Source organism: Medicago sativa, chromosome 5, assembly GCF_051527215.1.
Source record: "Medicago sativa cultivar Bolivia chromosome 5, Bolivia_mono, whole genome shotgun sequence".
Lineage (NCBI taxonomy): Eukaryota > Viridiplantae > Streptophyta > Magnoliopsida > Fabales > Fabaceae > Medicago > Medicago sativa.
Window position 1 is genome coordinate 8,797,350 of NC_140753.1, and position 22,576 is coordinate 8,819,925.

The window sequence follows — 22,576 nt, forward strand, 5'->3', positions numbered from 1 at the left end:
TACAGTCCAGGGAGTTTCTACCTACGATGTAGACATAGATAAACATTAAATAATTTTTGTTTTATCTTGGTTTCATTCACGGTTTTCTCATAGAGAAAGTGATTTGTTCCGTAGGAGGACGTATTTGATCATTTCAATTTTCAACCTAACGATTATTCCAAACTATGGTTTGTCATGGACCAAGATATTTATTTAAATTTCATCATGTGTAACATAAACAAACACAAAAGAAAGCTGGCACATAAAATGTTTGTCCAAGTTATAATCATATATATGAACGGGAAGTTGAGGAGGCCCCCATAAAAGAAAGTAACCTAAATGATCCATTTTTGTTAGTACTAGTTTAGAGTTGTATAGTTTGCAGACACCGTTATGTGTGTTTTATGATCTTTGGTGCCAAAATAGTCAAACAAAAGTTAGGTGCGGTAATATATAAGTTTTTTAATGTTGGAACAGAAGTTAGGTCGAATACATAGGTAAAGGGGTTAAGGATAATAAAGCTAGTGGGCCTAGGTGGTACCAATTGCTGTTTGAGAGAGAAAGAAGTGGGCCTGGGCTTGAATAATTGAATGAGAATAGGGCCCACTATAATTGGTACTGTTTCCACTTAGGGAAAACAGCTCTTCAATAAATAGCCTCGTCCCACTTCCATTATGGGAAGGTTATTTTTTTTTTCTTTTGAATTCTTACTCTCCACTCATTAAGTGGTCTCATGAGAGAGACACAAGTGCTGTGAATGTGAATGTTGGACAGATTAGCATGTTTTGTAATTTTTTGAGGTTGGGAGTTTCTAGTCCGTTGTGACACGCCTTCCTCTTCACCACGTTTTCAATAAATAAGAATAAAAAATGCTAGATCTTTTTGCTCACCTTAATGCTACGGTTTTCAATAGATAAGCTGTGTTTGGTAAAAATAGTTGATAACTTATAAGCTAATTGATTGTTTATAGTTTATAGTTGTCAACTGATGACTGATACTTCCTCCGTCCCTTAATAGATGATCTAGTTGACTTCGACACACGTACCAATACATATGTTTTATCTTTGATATCTTCAATTCTCTACTAAAAAATATTCATCGAGACAAATCCAACAACATCTTACATGATATTATTTATCTTTGTGAATTAGTATAAAAATATGGTCAAAGTATGTTAAGTTGATGACTGTTAATATTGTCCAAACTTGTGCCTTAAGGGCACAAGTTAACATTTCCTATTAATATTTAATATATTTAAAATTTAGTAACTTAAATATAATAAGTTAACGTGTCTTTATATAATATTGTTAAATTAATTTTTATTTTAAAAAATCTTATTTTAAAACTATTTTATTTCAGTTTTTATAGTTAATAAAAATTAAATATAACATTTTTTCAAAAAAAATTCAATATAACATAGTGGCAAAAAAATTAATTTAAACTTGTTGAACGTAACACACTAACACCTCTAAAAAAAACTGACCTCAAAAAAGACCTGAACGTGACAACACTTCTTTCTTTCTTTAACCTAGTTGTTTTTTCTTCTTCCTAAACTAACATTTCTTATTAATTAAAACATACCTATTCAATCCAGAAGTCTTAGCTCAACTGGCAAAATGTCGAAATTGTTAGGCTGGATGCCATGACCCGGGTTCGAACCCCGGTACCTCCACTTATGTGTGTGAATTTATAATGGCTTTGTCATTTCGTCTATCGTCTATCTACCAAAAAAAAACATACCTATTCATTGGTACGTAATTTATTACAATTCTTGAAATTTGAAGTTTAGTTAAAACGTAACATTCATTTCTTAAATGTAATTATGTATTATAAAGGGTAAAATTGGGTTTTAGTTTAAATGACGAGGGTAAAAATGAGATAAGATAAGCTATAAGCTCAAACACTATTTGGAATAGCGTCGGAAATATAAGTTATAAGTTCATAAAATAAGTTATAAGTTTGTTCTAAAATGATTGTTACCAAACAGAGCTTTTTTTATCGGACGAACTTAAAAGATATAAGCTAGCTTATTGGCCTTGTCAAATAAAGGCCTTTCAATACATAGATAGACTATTACAAAAATCTTCCTCATAGCAAATCTAAAAGAAATAAAGAGTATCTAAATTTGTATCTTTTGATATTAGTTTGATTCCTTTTTTTTTTTTTTTTGTCTTTTTTAGGCATATAGTGACATATATTTTAAATAGTGAAAGCAGTATAGATTAAAATTTGAGTGAGATGATAAGAGATCTCTTACAACTTAATCAAAGGTCATGAATTTGAATCCAAACCTAGGAATGCAGAAGTCTTAAATATCCTGAGGGAGAACTTTGTCACTCATTGTTGTCCTATTAGGTTCAACGGAATAGTTTCCACAGTTGCACACAAATAATATCTGCTTCACAACAACAACAAAAATTAAAAAAAAGTTGGTCGAAATATTTCATATCCAAAACAAGAATATCTAACATTTTACCGAGCTCACAAGATTTTTTGAGTCACCGCCGGTGTACGGTACAGAACGGGAAGCCATTGTCGGTGGTTGTCGTTCTTTGGGTTGTTCGGGTCAACCCGAGACATAGAGTCCGAAACTTAACTGATGTGAATGGATTTGAGTCTCCATAGAAGCTTTGAAAGTTGAGAAGAGTGTGAAAGTTTTTATTGTTACACGATGTGAAGATCATTGGGAAATCTAACTTGTCTCTGGTGTTGGCTATCACGATGTCCAAATTGAAGTCGACTTCACATATATTTATTGGAATGTCATCACACTATTGCCACAGCTACTATAAGCATCATTAATTCCAACCAATACTCTATCACATTCACCATTATCTTTGGCAACGTTTCCTCTACTTGTACATGTGTTTATGGTAGCCCTAACCCATCCTTGCACAACAGTTTTTGGAACTGCCTAGCCAACCTCAACCAAACCATTATTGGATCATGGATGCTTATAGGTGACTTCAATGAGACTCTCCTTCCTAGACCAACGAGGAGGTATATTTCACCGCTATAAAGCTGATATTTTTGTCAATTTCATGGATAACTATAACAATCTGCTTGATATCTCTACTACAGATGGTTGATATACAATCTGCTTGACCTCTCTATTAAAATAATGAAAATGTTTATGATTATGAAGTTATAGTGACGACGACTTTTTTATAGTGACAAAGGTACGATCTTAATTATACTTTCTTAGTTTACATAATTATTGTATGTTAAATAGATGTCATAAATCCAACATCGTTAGTCAGTTTTGGGTATCCACATTAACGATAGAGGACTAAGTTCTATGAAATTAGATTATGAAGATTCTATGAGGATTGATTATGGAACCCAACTTCAAAGAATTCGTATATGAGACTCACACTATGTGTTTTTGCACATGACACTTCGACAAAAAATATCTCAGACAATGTTTTTTTTGTTGCCTTTTATAAGTGTTATATATTTAAGCACTGCTAAAATTATATAAAACATTTTGTATAAAGAAGAAAAAGTTTTTATATAGTTGTTTTAGATAGTTATTTTTAACATTAAGTGTTATTGAATGATGATTTTTTACACTTGTGGCCAAATCCTTACACTTGTAGACAAAGACCAAGACAAAAGAGAAGATGGTTCAAATTCCTGAGCAGGCTACGGTCAACGCATAGCCTACTAAACTACACAATTATGTCGGATACACTTTAGAATTCTAATTAATTTCCAATGATAGCCATTTAGGCTGTTATAAGTCACATTATAGCGCATAATACTCATCACTTTTCACTTGCGAACTTCATTTTCTCCCATTTTCATCTTATTCGTCGTTCTTGTAATTTACACATTTAAAAATCCAATTTTAATATTTTTCATATATTGTTTGGTGTTATTTTATTTCATCTACCACGATCATGAGTGAGCAAATTCTATAGTCTTGAGATTATGGAATAAATCCAATGATAGATTTTCCGTAATTCCATTTCTTTCTAAATTTTACGGGTTTCAAAATCTTTTAACTCAGTCTTGTTGTTCATCATGTGTTGTAGTTTTAGAACTGTGATTATTTAATCTTAGATATCAAGCGATGATATGAAAGGTGAAGCTTAATACCGACAAATAGAATTGGATAACATATGATAATTATCGACAAATATGAAAGGTGAAGTTTAATACCGACAAATAGGACTGAGGGGTGAAGGTTAATGCTGGACATATAATATTTGAAAGGTGAATCAAATATGAAAATAGTATATATTCTTTCGAGATGACATATGATAATTATTCTTAAGAGGTTTTGTCAACAATTTCTCTATGAAAATAGGATTTTTTTTTTATTGGTTCTAAACACATTTATGTACCTTGAAAGGAGCCATTAGTTTTTTTTTTATCAAGAAGAAATGATAAAAACAAAACCAAACTACAATCTCAAGCGAACAACTCCAAGAGCATCATCCAGAAGGGAACGATGCAGTTGAGGAGGGCAAACAATCCAAGACTTTAGAGCATCCGAAGAAGAAGCACCATGCTTAGCAAGCCAATCCGCACACTTATTACCTTAACGGAGGGTATGATGAAAATGAACATTCCAATCTCGATGTTGCAGTTGGACAATCTGACTAATCAGAGGAGCATGAGGATGATGAGATTCGACATCCGACATGATTAAATCAAGAGCCATCCTAGAATCTGATCCAAGAATAATGTTCTTGTGGCCCGCATCATACGCAATACGAAGGCCATGAAAAATGGCATACAATTCAGCCGCTAAGCAAGAAGTAATACCACAAAATTCAGAAAAACCCAGCAACCAATCACCATTACTGTTTCTAAAAAGACCTCCAAAACCTGATCTCCTAGGAATAGAAAGAGAATTACCGTCAACATTAACTTTGATAATATTATCCAAAGGAGGAATCCATTTAACCTGTCTAATGGGCTTCTGAGTTGCATCATTAGAAAGGTGCACCACCACATCTGAATGAAGAAAATAAATATGGCTAAGACAAACCCAATTTACCCAATCATTTCCATTAAAAACCTTATGATTTCGTGCCTTCCAGAAGACCCAACATGTAATAATGAAGATATTACCATTAGGAGCAAGGGCATAATGTTTGAACCACCAATTGAAATCTTGAGAATTGAAATTTGAATCTTTGTTGAACAACAAGGCATCCCATGTCGCCAATGAGAGAGGGCAATCTCTAAAGGTGTGAATAAGTGACTCAATATTAGCTCCGCATGTCTAGCATGATGAATTTGAGGTTAAATGTCTACTAGCCCGAAATGCATTCGTTGGAAAGTTACCATGCACAGCCAACCAAATAAAATGTTTCAGATTCTCTGGGAGGTTGAGCTTCCAAATCCATTGCCATGTTTCCTGCTGTGTCTGACCTGCAAAAGAAAGAGAGTTTGAAGTCAACCACTGATGACCACTTTTAACAGAGTACATACCTGATGGCGAATGAATCCAAATCTTGATGCCTTGGGAAGACTCATCGATGAAGATACTTTGAATTTGGAGTTGAATATTGAGAGGTATCTGAGTTGTGAGATGAGAGAAATTCCAGCGGTCGTGATGGTAAATGTCCCTCGGTCTCAAATTAGTTTCACTAATGTGGACATAAGGGACAAGATTACAAAGACAATCATCCTCTAACCATTTGTCATACCAAAGAGAAACCTCTCCTCTTCCAATTCTAGTCTTGAAGCCGGATTTTAAAACTTCAACTGTCTTGGTAATAGCCTTCCAAACACAAGAAGAACCCTGATAATCTGTTGCCTCTAAAATAGAGATACCATGAAGATATTTAGAAGAAGGAAGGTGTACTCAAAGCTTATCCGGATTATGGAGGAAATCCCAAACATGTTTGCCCATAATAGATATATTTGAAGCATGAGCTGTCTGAATTCCAAGACCCCCTCTAGACTTAGGTTATGTAATCATCTTCCAATTCACCCCATGACTATGCTTCCTTCCCCAAATAAATTGTCTGATAGAAGCATCTATTTGGTTACACACCCCTTCAGGAATCCATAAATTTTGCATAGAGTAGGTTGGAAGAGCAGAGACCACAGATTGGGCCAATGTCACCTTCCCTGCTCGGCTAAGGAGTTTTGTCTTCCAACCATCCAATCTGCTATTGACTCGATCCATGATATAAGCAAAGTCAGCATTTTTTATCCTACCGGATAACATAGGGAAACCAAGGTACTTGCCTAATTGCGTATGATGAGTAAAATGAACAATAGAAGAAAATTTATTCACTTTGCTTCTAGAGATATTAGTAGAAGACATGAATCTAGACTTTTGAATATTAACTTTCAACCCAGAAGCATGACAAAAAATTTCTAAGACCTCTTTCACTATTATAGCTTGAGAGGATTTAGCTTGAGTAAACAAAAGACAATCATCTGCAAAAAATAAATGTGAAATAGCTGGACCATTATTGGAGATTTTGATTGGATGTCATTCATTAGATTGAACCTTCTCCTGAATTAACATAGAAAGTTTTTCCATGCAAAGGACAAATAGATAAGGAGACATAGGATCCCCTTGCCTTAAGCCTCTTTGAGGAATTAAACTCTCTAGTTTTTCGTTGTTCGACTTCAAAGATAAAGTAGAAGAGGTTATACAGTTCATAATAAGAGTAATAATGGAAGTAGGGAAACCAAAATCATGTAAAGTAATACGAAGGGAATTCCAATCTACTCTATCATAAGCTTTTTCAAAATCAATTTTGAACAAAAGATTACCTTTTTTCCCTTTCTTCTTATTCATGCTATGAACTATTTCCTGTGCGATAATAGCATTATTAGCCGTGCCTCGTTTAGGAATAAAACTACTTTGAAGAGGGTTGATAAGGCTATTTAAATGAGGTCTAATCCTCCCCGCCAGCACCTTAGAAATAATTTTAAGCATAACATTGCAAAGGCTAATAGGCCTAAAATCTTTCAAAGACATAGGATCATCAATTTTAGGAATAGGAACAATAAGAGTCTCAGTCAATTTTGGATCGATGGTACCTGATTGAAAAGCAGTGGAAACCAAGTTATGAATTTATGAGGAAACAATATTCCAAAATGTTTTAAAGAAAATAGGTTGGAACCCATATGGACCAGGAGCCTTATAAGAATTCATCAAGAAAACAGCAGACTTGACCTCTTCAAGACTTGGGTTCAGGCAAAGAGAGTTATAAAGATCAATACTAACATGAGGAAAGTGAGAAAAGTGGAGGCTTGAAGGACTGGTTGATCCTCCCTCTTGAAATAAGCTCCTAAAGTAAGATAAAGCTTTCCTTCTTAAAGAATCTTCATATGTGCACCAAATACCATTAATATTCAAGCCAACCACCTTATTTCTCCTTCGACGAATGACGATTTGGACATGAAAAAATTTTGTATTTTTATTTCCAAATTTAATCCAATTCTCTCTAGACTTTTAATACCACAACATCTTCTCTTGAGCCAAGACCTTGTTATACTCATTTTGCAAATGCCTTTCAAAATTGATTAGATCAGAGGATTGAAAAAAATCAAGTTGTTGATGCACTCCTTTGATCCTTGCTTCCAATTGTCTTTTATTTTTAAAAATGTTACCAAAGATATCAGAATTAAATCTCTCTGAAGACTTTTGGACCGCTTGGAGCTTAGAGATCACATTACCACCAGTGTCATTCCAAGTAGATTGAACTAAAGGAGACATTAGTTACATCAATTGATCTCATCTTTAAAAATTTGATTCTCGTATCATAAAATGAGAATAAGGGTTCCAGCTCTTATGATTGCGATGAACCACAATCCTAGGGCATTTTTATCATTATATTGCCGAACACCATTTCTCAAACAGTCATTCTTTTAGCTAATCAAAATAGTAAAATAAATTGATACTTGAACAAAATCTTTGCAAATCGACATTTTTAATATGCGACAGAACCCTGCACTCCTAACCTATATTAATATTTACATCCATAAAATATATTGTAGTAAACTTCACCTTATTGTTTTGTGTTGTCTACTGTCTACCAAACACCGTATAAAATCAAAAAGTTGTCAAATACCTTAAAAGCTTATCATGTGGTGTTCTATTAACTACTCAACTTTCGCAAATCAAACAAACTTAAAAGAAACTTTGTCTAATATGCTCAAACAAATTAGTATTGCACCATACATACGTTCCTTTTCCTATCATTAAATCATTAATATCTTTTCATATTTCATTTGATTTAATAGTAATATTTATTGATTTAATGATTAAAACAAGGGGAATTAGTCACTTTAGTCCCTGAATGGGAGAGGATTCGTCAATTTAGTCCCTGAATGAAGAGAAATTGCAAAACAGTCCCTGCATGGTCAATTTCAGGGACTAAAGTGACTAACGGAGTCTACATTTAGGGACTAAATTGACTAACGAAGTTTGCATTCAGGGACTAAATTGACTAACAAAGTCTACATTCAGGGACTATTTTGCAATTTATCTGCATTCAGGGACTAAAGTGACGAATCCCTTCCGATTCAGGGACTAAAGTGACTAATTCCCCTTAAAACAATTGTATACATAATAATACAAAGGGTTATGCTAATCAGTTTCCCAAGGGCACTGGTTAAAGAAACAAAAAATGGTAAGTTTGCATTGAATTCAACAATTTTCTACTTTTAAAAAGTCAAATCTATCATCACTTTTCACCATTTCTCAATACAACATTTCTAAATTTTTCCTATTAACCAATGTCATAAGGGCACTCTTTAACATTTACCAAATATACAAAACATATGTTCATTGTTCACGCAAAATCTTATGACCGACCTTAATGATAGATATACCAAAAAGAATGTAAAAGAATCTATACTATATATAAAGAAAACTACATCTTTCAGCACTTTTGGGCTGAATTTTTCTTTCCAAAAATATCCTCAATTTTCAATACAAATAACACATGTAACAAATAGATAAGAATAAATTTAAATATTAAAACAAATGTAACAAATACGATATAAATATATATATATATATATATATATATATATATATATATATATATTTACCATTTAAAAAATGTAACAAACTAGATGAATATATTTATACTTACTTTTTCATCATTCCAATTATACCATTAAACAACTTTTCGTATAATAAAATTGTTGTTAGTGTCATTAAAAAAAGAATTTAGATTATATTATTTGTTATATTGTATTATTGTCGGTGTCGTTGAAATAAATAATCATGATTAGTTTGATTTTTTATAACTTGAAAGAAACAAACATTTATATTTTATTTTAGTTTTAATCAAAATCAAAATTTTATACAAAAAAAATATCGTTCATAATTTTCAAACGTTAGAGTAATAAAAAGAGCTGTGAGTGCCCGTTTTTTCGCCAATAAGAATAGCAAAATAGGTGTTGGAACTACACGCGCAGTTTGAAGAGTGGTATAGTATGAAAAGCTCATAAATACGAGGTACAGCGTAAGAAGGGTATTGGTCGCTTGAGAAACTAAAGAGGCAAAGGTGGCCCTCTTCCCGTACTCTTGGATTGGACTTTTGTGGAAATAGTTTCCTTTTACTTCTCATTATTCTCATTTCCTTTTTCTCACACCAAACTCTCTCTCTTACTCCATTAATTACTATTTCCCTCCCCAAAATACCCTCTTTCACCCTTCCTAATTACATTCCTCTTTTGTCCCCTGTAGCATCCACATGGTAAAACTTAGTCATAATCCTAAAAAGATAAAAATACTTGGAGGAAAAAGTAGTGAGAGTTATTTATTTATATGATGCAAATCATTAAGTTAACAAAAGGTAATTTATATTACTACCAATAATGGTTAATATAATTTTATAGAGAGAGAGAGAGAGAGAGAAAGAAAAATGTGATGAGAGAGAAAGGACAGGTGAGATAGATAGATATACTAAGATGCTTTTTCGATTTGGTTAACGTGGGAAAGTTGTTCAAGAAAGAGATGGTTCTTTCTTTCCCTATATTTACCACTTGTTATTTAAATTCATTCAATAAACATATAAAAATGGAAATAAATACATTATACTAAGAAAACAGTACAGTTGAGTCTGAAAAATAATAAATTATGTAACGCAATAAAAGAAAAAGACTTTCCTCTGTTAGAAGCAAAACAACAAAAGTAGATAAATATTCATTGTTCAATTTTTTCAGTGAATGAATCAAGTGATAAAAAAAGATAAATAGATAGATACATAGAAAGAGAAACAAGTGGTGTATGTATGTGTCTATGGTTTCTAGAGAGAGAAAGAGTGAGAGAGAACATTGAAGGTTTGCTTTCTGTTTTGCTTGCTCAAACTTGCCTCGTCTATGCTCTATTGGGCAGTTTAGGGTTCTCTCTTAGATTTTTCAACATTTCTCTTTCTTCTATTACCTTCTTTTCTTCTTCTTCTTCTTCTTGCTAAGTTAATGCTTTTGAACCTTTCTTCTTCTTCTTCTTCTTCATATTATTGTTCATCTTGTTAAGGTTAGATACATATTTGAGTTGAGATAGAGAAGAATGTGGGATCTGAATGACTCACCTGATCAGAGGAAAAACTATGAATCAGAAGGGTGTTCAATGGAAGGTGATGAAGTTGAAGTTGATGTTGATGAAAAAGGAAAAGGTGTTGGATCTGTTTCAAATTCAAGTTCATCAGCAATAGTTATAGAAGATGGATCGGAAGAAGAAGATGGTAACATGATGAAGAAAAAGAGTAGTAAGATATTTGGATTTTCAATGGATGATAGTAGTGAGTGTCCACCTGTCACTAGACAGTTTTTTCCTGTAGAGGATTCTGAGATGATAACAACGGTGGTGGATTCTTCTTCCGGTGGTGGTGGTGGTGGAAGTTCTTCTTTTCCAAGAGCTCATTGGGTTGGTGTAAAATTTTGTCAATCAGAAACCGGTGGTAAAATAGTTGAAGCTTCACAACCGATGAAGAAGAGTCGTAGAGGACCAAGGTCCAGAAGTTCTCAGTATAGAGGTGTTACTTTTTACAGAAGAACAGGTCGATGGGAGTCTCATATATGGTTAGTATATTTTTTCCATATTACCTCTGAAGCACGAATACCTCTAAGATCAGACGTGTCTATGTGTCAGACACACTTGATGTCTGAATTCATTTTTTCAGATTATCACGTGAGATATATCCATGTTAGGATTGTGTCTGATGTTCGTGTTTGTGCTTCATAATAGTTAATAAATTATTAATCAATCTATAAAATTTAAAAAATAACTAGCTATTTATTATTTGGTAATGAAAATATGAATTTGAATGTTTTTTTGGTTGTGTTTGTGATGCAGGGATTGTGGAAAACAAGTGTATTTGGGTAAGTATTAATATTTTGATGTAAGATCAGTTACATATGAGGTAGTTAAAAGTGGCTAAATTTTTTTTTTTTAATAATAAAAATTGATTTGGGAGGGAGACAGGAAGTAGTATATATATAAATTAATATATATTGTGAAGAAGATTTAAGGGATAACTGATGAGATGGTTTTGTCTGGGTAAATTTGTGTAGGTGGATTTGACACAGCACATGCAGCTGCTCGGTGAGTCATCATTAATTTGATTCATATAAAATTTCATTCATTCTTTTATGGTAAAAATATACATACCTACATACATATATTTAGTATATATAATAAATTTTTTGGTGTTTCTATACTCAGTGCATATGATAGAGCTGCAATTAAGTTTAGAGGAGTAGAGGCTGATATAAATTTCAATATTGAAGATTATGAAGAGGATTTGAAGCAGGTGAGTTATGGGGAAGAATATTTTGAAAAATGTTTATTTATATCCTATAGTTTTTAATTAATTATTACTAATTTTTTTGTATCTTGAATTTTTGTGATTTAGATGAGCAATTTAACAAAGGAAGAATTTGTGCATGTACTACGACGACAAAGCACTGGATTTCCAAGAGGAAGTTCTAAATATAGAGGTGTGACTTTGCATAAATGTGGAAGATGGGAAGCTCGAATGGGTCAATTCTTAGGAAAAAAGTATACATTTATATATCTTCTACTATAATTCTCATTTATTATATACTGTATTATTTTCTAAATGTTTGTTCATGCTGTTTTTATGTACCTATAAATGAAATAGATAATAAAAATTTAATTAGATTAGTTTGATTCAATTTACCAGGTATGTTTATCTGGGTTTGTTTGACACTGAGATTGAAGCTGCAAGGTATTATTGCTTTACTTTATTACCAATTTAATTTGTTGTTTTCCCTTTCAATTAATAATATATAAAGTGCATGCTAGGGTTTTAAATTTTTGTGGCTCATTTTGTTTAAGGGCATATGATAAAGCAGCAATTAAATGCAATGGCAAAGAGGCTGTCACCAATTTTGATCCCAGCATATATGATAATGAACTTAATTCTGGTAAGCACTTTCTAATTGTTTACATTTTAATTTTAATTATTCAAATTCACTTATACTTAGTTAATAATTAAATGCATTATTAAATGACAGAATCATCAGGTAACGCTGCAGACCACAATTTGGATTTGAGTTTGGGGAATTCAAGTTCTAAATGTAGCAATAATAATCAAGCATTTGGGAATCAAAACACAAATGTCACCACTGATCAATACATGGCACCTGAATCAAATTGGCGGAATGGTGGAATCAGACCTAAGGTAAATGTAATGTAATTTAATTTAATATAGTCCAACCTTATTCTATTGATTAATTTTTCTTAATTAATCACAATTTAAATTTTACCTTGAAATTCAGCCTGTGAATATACTACCTAAACCATGTGGTATAAGTAACATGGATGGCTTTGTAAGGGATGGATATGGAGAGAATGAAGCCTTGAGGATGCTAAGCCAAACTCACCTTCATCAATCTTCAGTTGCCACTAATGAAATGCATAGATTTGGTCCCTATAGGTTACCTATGATTGAACAACACCCTCAAATGCTTCACAATTTTCCACATCTTCACCCCTCAAATTTTCATGTGAGTACTTTTCTTCAATTACTTTCTCTTTTAGCTCATTGGTACTTGTTTTTTTTTACTCAAGTTCAGTTAGTACTTAAAATTGTACTTGTATGGTTGTGCAATTTAATTTTGTTTATTAATGCAATTTCAAATGATCATGATATTACTCAATGATCCTTTCAATATCTTGAAATTGTCTCCAAAGGACTAATGTAATGAATATGTTCAATTTTAAAGGTTAAATAGTAAATTTGAACACTAAAACATGTTTGGATTCCAGGTATATTTTAAAGAATCGCAGTGAGCTAAAGACTATTCTTTAGGACTATAGGAATTTTAACAAAAATCAGTCATTGAAATTTTGTCAAATTCATCGTGATTTCAAACCTGCATTGCATTGGCAAGATTGAATTATTTTGTTAATTATGTGAATTGTTTTAATTTGTTGAATTGAAATGATTATGAAGGTTTCGAGCAGCAGCAGCAATGGAGGCCGAATCGGAAGTGATTTAACATTATCAATGTCTGATCAACAAAAGTGGCAATCAGGGCCTCCTCCACATTTGTTAGCAACTGCTGCAGCATCATCAGGATTCCCACCTCAAATAAGACCCTCTTCTTCTCAAGGTTGGCTGCAGAAAAATGGGTTCCACACCCTCATGAGACCCTCTTGAACAACAACATTAATTAATATTTCTTCATTTTCAACCTTGCCATTTTAAATTCACATTTAAATAATCTTATTTATTCTTGAGCATGTACAAATGAATGCGGTTTAAATTAGTACAAAACCATAACTTTACCATTGAGGTGAAAGAAGTGATAAAAGTAAGCCAAATTGGGAACACTCATTGGTCTTTTTTCTGAGTCAGTCAAACTAACAAACGGACGAAATCTTTAACTAGATACTCTATGATATGATCTACTACATAGATACTCCCTCCGTCCCATATTACTTGACCTATTTAGAATATTTGCACTATTCATGTACCATGCTTTGACTCTATTTTTCTACTAATATATAAAAACAAAATATAGCATATAAGATGTTGTTAGATTCGTCTCGATTAATATTTTCAAAATATCAAATTTTCGTAATTTTTTCTACTAGATTATTAAAGAAATTTAAGTTTAAAATTGTGCATTGGCATACGTGACAGAGTCAACTAGGTCAAGTAATATGGGACGGAGGGAGTATTATTCTGGCTTCTGACTAAAATATTTCTGATTTTAATTTATTATATGATTTATTACATTACATTACATTGTAGTATTTTTTTTGTGTTATGTTATGGTATTTATGACAGCACCTATTCGTTTCTTAATTTGGGATGTATTGCTATCACATACACGTGGTTGTCAATTTGTTCCCTATTTTTTGTTGGTATTGAAATTGGCCTTAAAAACTTTACCAAGGAAAGATGCTAGGTTTGATTCCTTAATAAGGTAACACAGGTTTTGTGTTAGCTTTGCAAAAAACACATTGAGACAAATATCTAGCTAGTAAAAAATAAATATAATAAGGGATACAAAGTGAGGTTTGATTATTTATTTTTGTGGTGTGTCTTGGAAATATCAGTGGATGGTGATGAATAGTCTCAATCAACGGTGTCCTTTGAATCAGTTCTCTTGGCTAAAAGCAGTCAGACAATGGCTATAATGACGAGAGGGACCTATCATTGTTCGTCTAAAGCTTCAAAAGGACACTGATACAATGTGTGTGAGAGAGAAAATTATGCCACCAAAAGGGTATAAATTGTGAAGGGATTTCAATATTTCATGGCTTGAGAGTTTAGGACCCTGTCACGGTTTTAACTTTTACCAAAAATCAAAATGGCAAATTCTCGTATGGAACACTTTAATATAACTATCTATACTTAGTATAAACACCGGATACTTCAAAATTAAAAAAAGATAAAAAAAAAAGAAACTTTTAAATATTTTATTGGATATGTATAAGATATTTCACAAAAACATGTGATTATGCATTTTATCAAAGATGAAGGTATACGAATTGTGAGACAAGGTTGCAAGCTAATGTCAAATGATTCAATTGAAGTTCTTGAATTATATTGACAAATGTCTCATAATGAATCAGCTTTAGAAGTTACACTTTTTATATAATGAAATTGTGATCATTATCAATGAAGAATGATCAATATATTTTTCTTTACAAGTATTTTGTACATAAAAATGTTAGCGTATCTAAGCCGTATTATATCCTAAATTTCTCATGTATCATTATCATGTTCGTATTGCATTGACCCAAATTTATACCATGTGTTCGGACTTCATAAAAATCTTTTGAAATTATAGAGGTAGAAAAAATAAGTAAAAGTTAAAATATTCTTTATTTTTACAAGAAAATAACTTGGTTGATGTCGTTTTGACAAATATAATTAAAAAAAAAGAAATGTTAACTCGTACCCTAAATATAAAAATATGATATTGAAAATTATGCATGCAATATCTTAACATAAATCAATTTTTAATTTTTTTAGTTCTTTTACTTATACCCTAAGGTTTTGTTTGCGAGTTTGGAGGGGAAGGGAAGGGAAGGCTTGGGAAAAAAGGAATGAGCAAGTAGAAGAAATAAAGGAAAATGGGAAGGAGGGCTTTGGGGGGTTAACTTTTCTTCATAATACAAAACCCTCCTCATTTGGAGGAACTAAAAAATTGTATTGGAGGAGGGTTTTGGAGGGATAATAAGAATTCTTCAAATTTAATCTATGTTGTTATAATATTTTTAAAATTAAAAATAAAGTAAACATATGCATTAATTTATCATTCTCTAAAAAACTACTCTTTTAAAAAATTTGAAAAATTTCTCCATTTTTCCTCATATTTTGCACCCCTCAAAGTCTTTCCTTTCCTACCCCTCCAAACTCCCAAACAAAGCCTAAGGGTCCCAAAAAGAACTTATGCCCTAAGTAATTAGCATGACTCTTAAAAAAAATATAAGTACTTTAAAATTTAATTGTTACCAATATTCATTTGTTTTTTTTTTCTTTTCAAATTGACATTGATCAAATTATCATTTCAAGTGTAAGTACGAGGATGATCATAAGCTTTGTCTCCTATATCTAAATACATTGTGCATATTTGGAGAACAACAGAACTGAAAAATGACATTGTCATCGTAATTTTGCGAAGCTACAAAATCTCACCTTTCATCCAAACATGCATATTACTTATGGTTAGGGTTTCTAAGGAATTTTATTAACCAATGTGCTCCTCCAAAATAAAAGTGTTGTACTACTCCGAAATAAAGCGTTGTACTACTATGTGGTAACATAACAATGTTAATTAAACTGGGGAAACAAAGTTGGGTCATTATTTAATGGATAGTGTTAACTTGTGCCCTTAGGGCACATGTTAAGAACTTCAAAAGAAGAAATACGCTATAAAATTTTATGCATTGAATTCATTAAAAAGTTAAAGATTAAATGAAATGGACACATTCCAATACATTATTTCTATATTCAATTTCTTAACTTATACCTTAAGGGCACAAGTTAACATTTTCCTTATTTAATTATGGGATGTACCTTTATGGGAGCAGTAGCAGAGAGTCATTGGTTAGTGTATTGGTTTGGTTGGCTTTGGTTCAATGATTCTAGACTTGTGAGTATGCCAGGGAACAGCATCTGAGCTGGTAATAAAACAAGACTCGTTATTTGATGATAAACTTCTGTCGTTTGGAATTTATACATGAATGATGATTTTAAAATTTAATTTTCTTTAAGATCATATTAACTTGTGCCCTTAGGACACATGTTAAGCAATCTAAATAGAACAATTTTGCATTGAAAAACACAATATAACAACTTTTAAGAAGTTGAATGCACGCCTTTTAATAAGTGTATTTCTATAATGAGTATCTTAACATGTGTCTTGAGGGCACAAGTTAACATTAGTCTTTTCTTTAATACTAGAACTTAGATGTTTTTTTTGGAAATGTTAACTTGTGCCCTTGAGGCACAAGTTTAGAAACTAAATATAGAAATGTTTTCTTGAAAATTGTACATTCAATGTATTAAAGTTTTAAAATTTTATCTTTTCAATACAGAAGTTATACTATTTTAATTCATTTTTTAGCTTCTTAACTTGTACCCTAAGGGCACAAGTTAACATGACCTTTTTTTAATGTACAAGTTGGTGGGTTTATTTATTGAAAAATCAGTTAACCTAGTTGAGATTTTATTTATAGAAAAATACTAATGTGAAGCATATACTGTAACACCTTTCAATTGACCAACGAAATCATAGTGTTGTCTGTAACTGTACTAGGATAATGGATGAATAAAGATCCAACCCATTTGTTTATTAATTTTGTTGTTGTTAGTTGGGTTAATCAATTAAAAACATGAATAAAAAAAAGTAATACATGCGTGCATCCGTCATCACCAGCGTCATACTAGATATTTCTGGAAAGGTGGTCCCAAAATTCATCCTTGGAGAAGAATTGAAATTGCACGTTTAACATTTTACTTATCTTTTGTTTCACGATGTTTAAGGTTACATATGGACTCTCTTTGGTAAAAATGTAGTCGGTAACGTTGACAGCGGATGGATATATAATACATAAAGAAAAAATTATGTGAAAGTTGATAGTAGATAAGTTATTGGTCTAAATTTATTGTGTTTGGTAAAATTAATTGTTGAATTAGTTTTCATATCGACACAATATATAACTGCATGTTTATGTTACCTCGTTAAGAGTTTTTTTATAACAAAAAATGTAGACGGGTAAAGTCTTTGAGACTTGCAAGTTCAAGATAAACTATAAGATTTAGAGAATTTAACTATGAACGGGTAGATTATCCATCATTTCCGAACTATGAGTCAACTTCATAACAACTATATCGGCCTCATTGAGAGTTTCAAATGGTAATGTAATAGAAGAAACTAGAAAGAAAAGAAAAAAAAATTCAACAAACAAACGTATCTTGAGATGCAATATTATTTCGATTGTGGCCAAACAAGGAAATTTATTAATAATAGTTGATTTGTTTTATTTAGCTTACCTACCAAAAGAGGGGCCTGAAAGAGTGTTTATAATTAAAAATTGATCATACCACGGAAGCCAGGATAGGTTAACAAACAAGGTGCAGTGGTGGTCCAAAATATTGATGCGTAAATTGCAGGATTTTGGAGTACAAAGTGGGACTATGTTATTCACTACTGCAGGTTAAAGGGTTCTCAATAGATTTTTTATTTTTAGGAAGAGCTTTCAATAGATATTTACATGCATTTACTTTAAATCGGATCTACGGAACACTTCAAAACGATCATCTTTAATAAGGAATCTCATCCTTTTAAGACTTAGTATCTATTTGGTATTTTCATTAGGGAAAAAAGGGTGAGATCCACCCTAATATTTTATACTTCCCCAAAGTTCAAGCAATCATATATGTATATTTAAAGGGAAATAGAGAGGGGTGTAATAATGAGAAGCAAAAAATGTAGAAAAAAAGAAGTAACAGTACATCATAACTAAATGATATTCAACTTGGAAGAGTCGGTAACATGATCTTTTTAAAAAAATACATGAATTCAATTGTTAAAATCGTTCATAATAATTTTAAAGAAAGTGAGCAATTGAAATACCTTGTATGTGTGTGTATATATATATATCCAAAAAGTTATTTTTTTTTGTTACAAATGAAGAAAAAAGAGAGGATAAAAGATAAAAAGAAAACAGGAAGAAGGGTAAAAGAGACGTCTAAAGCATCATCAAGCAATAAAAAGATAAAATCAGAGGGCTGCAACTGAATACCATTAGGTTACACAAGTGGTAGCCGACTACTTTTTTATTTCACAAGTGTTTCACTACTACAAAAATGAGCTTATATAGCGCTTTTTTTTTTGCTTTAGATAGCGCTTTTGAAGCGCTACTGTAAATGGCGCTGGTAAAAGTAATATAGCGCTTTTTTTTATGTATAAAGCGCTAGCTAAAGCATGATTTATATAGCGCTTTATGTCAAAAAGCGCTAGCAAAGGGTCTCCTTAGATAGCGCTTTCAAAAAAAAAACGTCATCTAAGACAGGTTTAAAGACAGCGTTTTAGTTTTAAAAGCACTATGTAACATTATGTTTAGATAACGCTTTATAAAGGAAAAAAAGCGCTAGGAGAAGCATTTATTTAGTTTTTTTTGTCAATTTTTTTTCCTTTGCAGATAGCGTGTTTTTATCAATTTAAAGTAAAATATATATAAAGTCAGAAATTTAAAGGGAAATATATATAATTTTGGCACATTATAATTGGGACTATTATTTATCAAATAAAACTTAATTATATCATAAAAAATGTATGTATATATAGCATAAAAGTCAGAAATGTATAGCCTATAATATGGTAACATAGATATCTCTAGGAGTTACAACTAAATAGTTAACATAAACATCAAAATCTTCTATGGTATCATGCAGTCTTCATCCATCTTCTTGATCTTCTAAACATTTTTATCCAAAACAAGCAGGCAAATAATCATTCATTTCCAAATTTCGTTCACTCTCCTCCACTTGAATCCTCCACCTGAATATATACCAGAAAACACCATTAAGCAATAATACTATATTATATTAAAGATAAATTCAAAGTACTACTGATCATGAGTATAAATTAAAGCAAGATTATAAATTAAAACAACTACCACTTCTAGCAAATATATTGAGAAACATGAAACCCACCTTATCATAAAAATATCATATAACTTTTAGGTTGAGCATGAAATGACACCATTCTTCTTGGATTTCTCTTAGTTTATCTTTTGAGTATGTCACACACTTGAAATCATCAATGTACTGCATATATTATAACAAAAAATAACCATGTTACTTAATAAACTTAATTATATACAAATATTATACTTTAATATAAAAATAACATACCAGCTTTGGAATCTCGTTTAGTTTTGAAATGAGAATCTCTTTCATAAACCTCATCACAAAGTACCTGCAATCTATACCATTTTCTTGGCGAGGACACTACAAAAAATAAAATAAGTTTGTATCAATCAAATTATTTATATTATTCATACACTAATTTTTTAAGGTTGTTATGTTATATTACTAAATCTGTACTTGGACCCATGATATGTTGTTAAATTTATTCTTTGATACTTGAGTGTCCCTTGCAGAGCGAAATACCTGTAGAACTCTACAAAATATAAATGTAAACTTAGATTACATACAACTAATCATATATATATATATATATATATATATATATATATATATATATGTATGTATGTATGTATATATGTATATATATGTATATATATATATATATTGTTTTCATATACATCAATATATAAATTTATATATACTTACGTGTCAAACATATTCTTCATTTTTGGGTAATTCATATAGTCATTGAGTAATGGATCCAAATAATATATGATTTCCGATATGGGATCAATGACAACTAACACCCAATGTCCACTACACAAATGTCAAAGTTAATTAGAAAATCTTCTATAAACTATGGTAACAAGTTAGGAAAAAATAATCAAAAACAAAATTTCAAGGAAAATCTTACATAGACTTATGTATATAAAATGGTAGAATAAATAACTTGCGCTCATCTTTATATTTCAAGAATTCCTTAACCATGTATGCTTTGACCAATTCTTGTTCTGCTTCAATTAACACCAATGATATTCGATGGGGGGGATAAGAAGGAGTACTTCCTTGCGAAATCAGTGCCGCGCACAAATTTTTCATACAAGTACCTAGAATGAAAATATAATATTAGATATTTTTAAATGTTATACAATTAAAATAATTTGCAAATCTAGGTTTTTTTTCCTAACATGATTGCATCATAAGCTTAACTTATCTCAACCTAGAGAGTATCCAATAAAAAAAATTATTCATATTTAAAAAGTTTCCACCAATACTCCTCTGATACATCTTCACTACTTCTTAACAACTACAGACACAAAATTGTACGTCTTTTATGACACTTATAGACATATAGTAAAAACTAGGGCAAATTGAGTAATCTCTTGCATGTCTACGAGTCGAGTTTGCATTCCAATCAAACACGGGCAAATTGAGTTTACCTAGAATCTCAAGTTTGAAACTTTTGAACAGGAACTATATTAATTTCACAATACCAAAAACAAAAAATTTACCTTAAGCATTTCTTTATTTTCATTATCTATGATTTCATTTGTCGCTTCTGCATCAGGCCTACCCATTGTGTTCTTCAACAGGGAAAAACCAAGAATCAGCTAAAACTTTCAATTGCCAATGCAGATATAGAGACATGCACATTCTTGATTCCCTACATAATTCTTATATAGTTATAGTATATGAAGGAAGCCTTACTTGCTTGGTTGCAGGAATGCCTACAAATCTTTGATGTCTCTGTGTTCCGTATGAAGTCTTTCGCCATTTGTCTGCACAAGATGCACCCTCGTTAAGTACTCTAAATGTCACCATAAGACTAGGACAAGTAAAATTGACTCATACAAGAACTTGTAACTACTAACCAGAGCTATATTAATGTCAAAACTAACTTAACATCAAAACTGTGTTACTGTGTTTAATTTCATTCATACTAGTTTAATTTCAAGTCTTGTTACTGTGTTACACTTTAATACTAACTAGCAAATCAAGTGATTTGTAACTAACTAGCAACATTACTCATTTACTCTAATATTCAAATTTGATAACTAACAATACATTATACATGATTAATGATTTGTAACTATTTCCAAAACCAAATAACAGTGTTGTAATATCAACTACTAAAGTCTAACTAGCAACACAAACACAATTTCGATTCCCTACTCAAACTCTGCAATATTTCCAAAATCAAATTTGATTCCCTATCATCAAAACAGTTTCAATTTCAATTTTGTAATTCAGTTTTGCTTTCCCCCCTTTTGTTTTGACTAGGGTTATGGAAAATTGAAGGTGAAACCAAATAAAAAACCAAATTCAACACCAAACAAGACAGTAGGATTCGAAAATCAAAGTGAAAATATGAAATTAGTAGGATTTTCACTTACAATTGTCAATTAGGGTTTGTGCCTTTGTGGAGAGATGGAGTCGGAGAAGGACGAAATTGATACTCAGAGATGAATTTGAGTGAACCGTGAGCGACGGAAGGATCAGTATGTCTTTGAAACCATGTGTATTGTGTTGTGTCCAAGGTGATCGATGTCGTAGCTAGCAGGAGATGTTCTTGTTGTCGCTTTGTACGTTTCACTGAGTTTTTTTCTCTCTCTCTCTCTCTCTCTCTCTGTCGTGTGATTTTGTTTCAATTTGGGATTGGAAAATTGTTTTATTAGCATTAAGATGAATTTATAATTAAGTGTGGGCCACTATTGACTACTACACTTCCATTCAATTATTAAGAGTGTATGGGGTATTTTAATTTTTTTTTTGCGAGGATATGATTTATTTATGGAAAAGTAGGATTTAGTGGGATTTGGAAATTTTGATTTGTTTTTTTAGATTTGTTTTGTTAGTTTGGATTTGTTTTTTGGAAAAAGTTTGGATTTGTTTTTTTGGAAAAGTTTGGATTTAGTTTGTTTTTTTTTTTTGAAGAAAAGTTTGTTATATATTTGATTTGTTTTTTTAGTTTGGATTTGTTTTTTGGAAAAAAGTTTGAATTTGTTTTTTTGAAAAAGTTT

The 22,576-nt window shown here is 31.4% G+C and overlaps 1 protein-coding gene and 1 long non-coding RNA gene across 3 annotated transcripts; one reads left to right on the top strand and one right to left on the bottom strand.

Annotated features, from left to right (window-relative positions):
- The first annotated feature begins 10,192 nt into the window (after positions 1–10,192).
- On the top strand, positions 10,193–13,774 carry AP2 (Integrase-type DNA-binding superfamily protein). 2 transcript variants are annotated; one of them, XM_085713162.1, is made up of 10 exons: positions 10,193–10,995; positions 11,270–11,295; positions 11,488–11,518; positions 11,639–11,726; positions 11,829–11,974; positions 12,102–12,164; positions 12,275–12,363; positions 12,454–12,620; positions 12,718–12,945; positions 13,395–13,774. In XM_085713162.1, exons 1-10 carry the CDS (start codon positions 10,484–10,486, stop codon positions 13,599–13,601), a joined length of 1,557 nt encoding a protein of 518 aa, XP_085569288.1. In that variant the 5' UTR covers positions 10,193–10,483; the 3' UTR covers positions 13,602–13,774. The 2 variants fall into 2 exon arrangements, with proteins under 2 accessions (XP_085569288.1, XP_085569290.1); XM_085713164.1 differs by having other exon boundaries at positions 12,120–12,164.
- A 5,400-nt stretch (positions 13,775–19,174) lies between these two features.
- LOC146919745 (uncharacterized) lies at positions 19,175–22,176 on the bottom strand. The gene is made up of 8 exons (XR_015010686.1): positions 21,950–22,176; positions 21,264–21,334; positions 21,068–21,139; positions 20,470–20,662; positions 20,262–20,372; positions 19,821–20,088; positions 19,620–19,733; positions 19,175–19,464 (listed from the first exon to the last, which is right to left on the bottom strand). It is a non-coding gene; the product is annotated as an uncharacterized LOC146919745 (long non-coding RNA).
- Between the last annotated feature and the right edge of the window lie 400 nt (positions 22,177–22,576).

What these genes read in the sequence shown, in the direction of transcription:
- AP2 (XM_085713162.1), top strand. Translation starts at nt 10,484, where the DNA reads ATGTGGGATCTGAATGACTCACCTGATCAGAGGAAAAACTATGAATCA. An exon ending in ACAGCACATGCAGCTGCTCG is followed by an intron (nt 11,519 to 11,638) that starts GTGAGTCATCAT and finishes TTCTATACTCAG; the next exon opens with TGCATATGATAGAGCTGCAA. An exon ending in ACTGAGATTGAAGCTGCAAG is followed by an intron (nt 12,165 to 12,274) that starts GTATTATTGCTT and finishes ATTTTGTTTAAG; the next exon opens with GGCATATGATAAAGCAGCAA.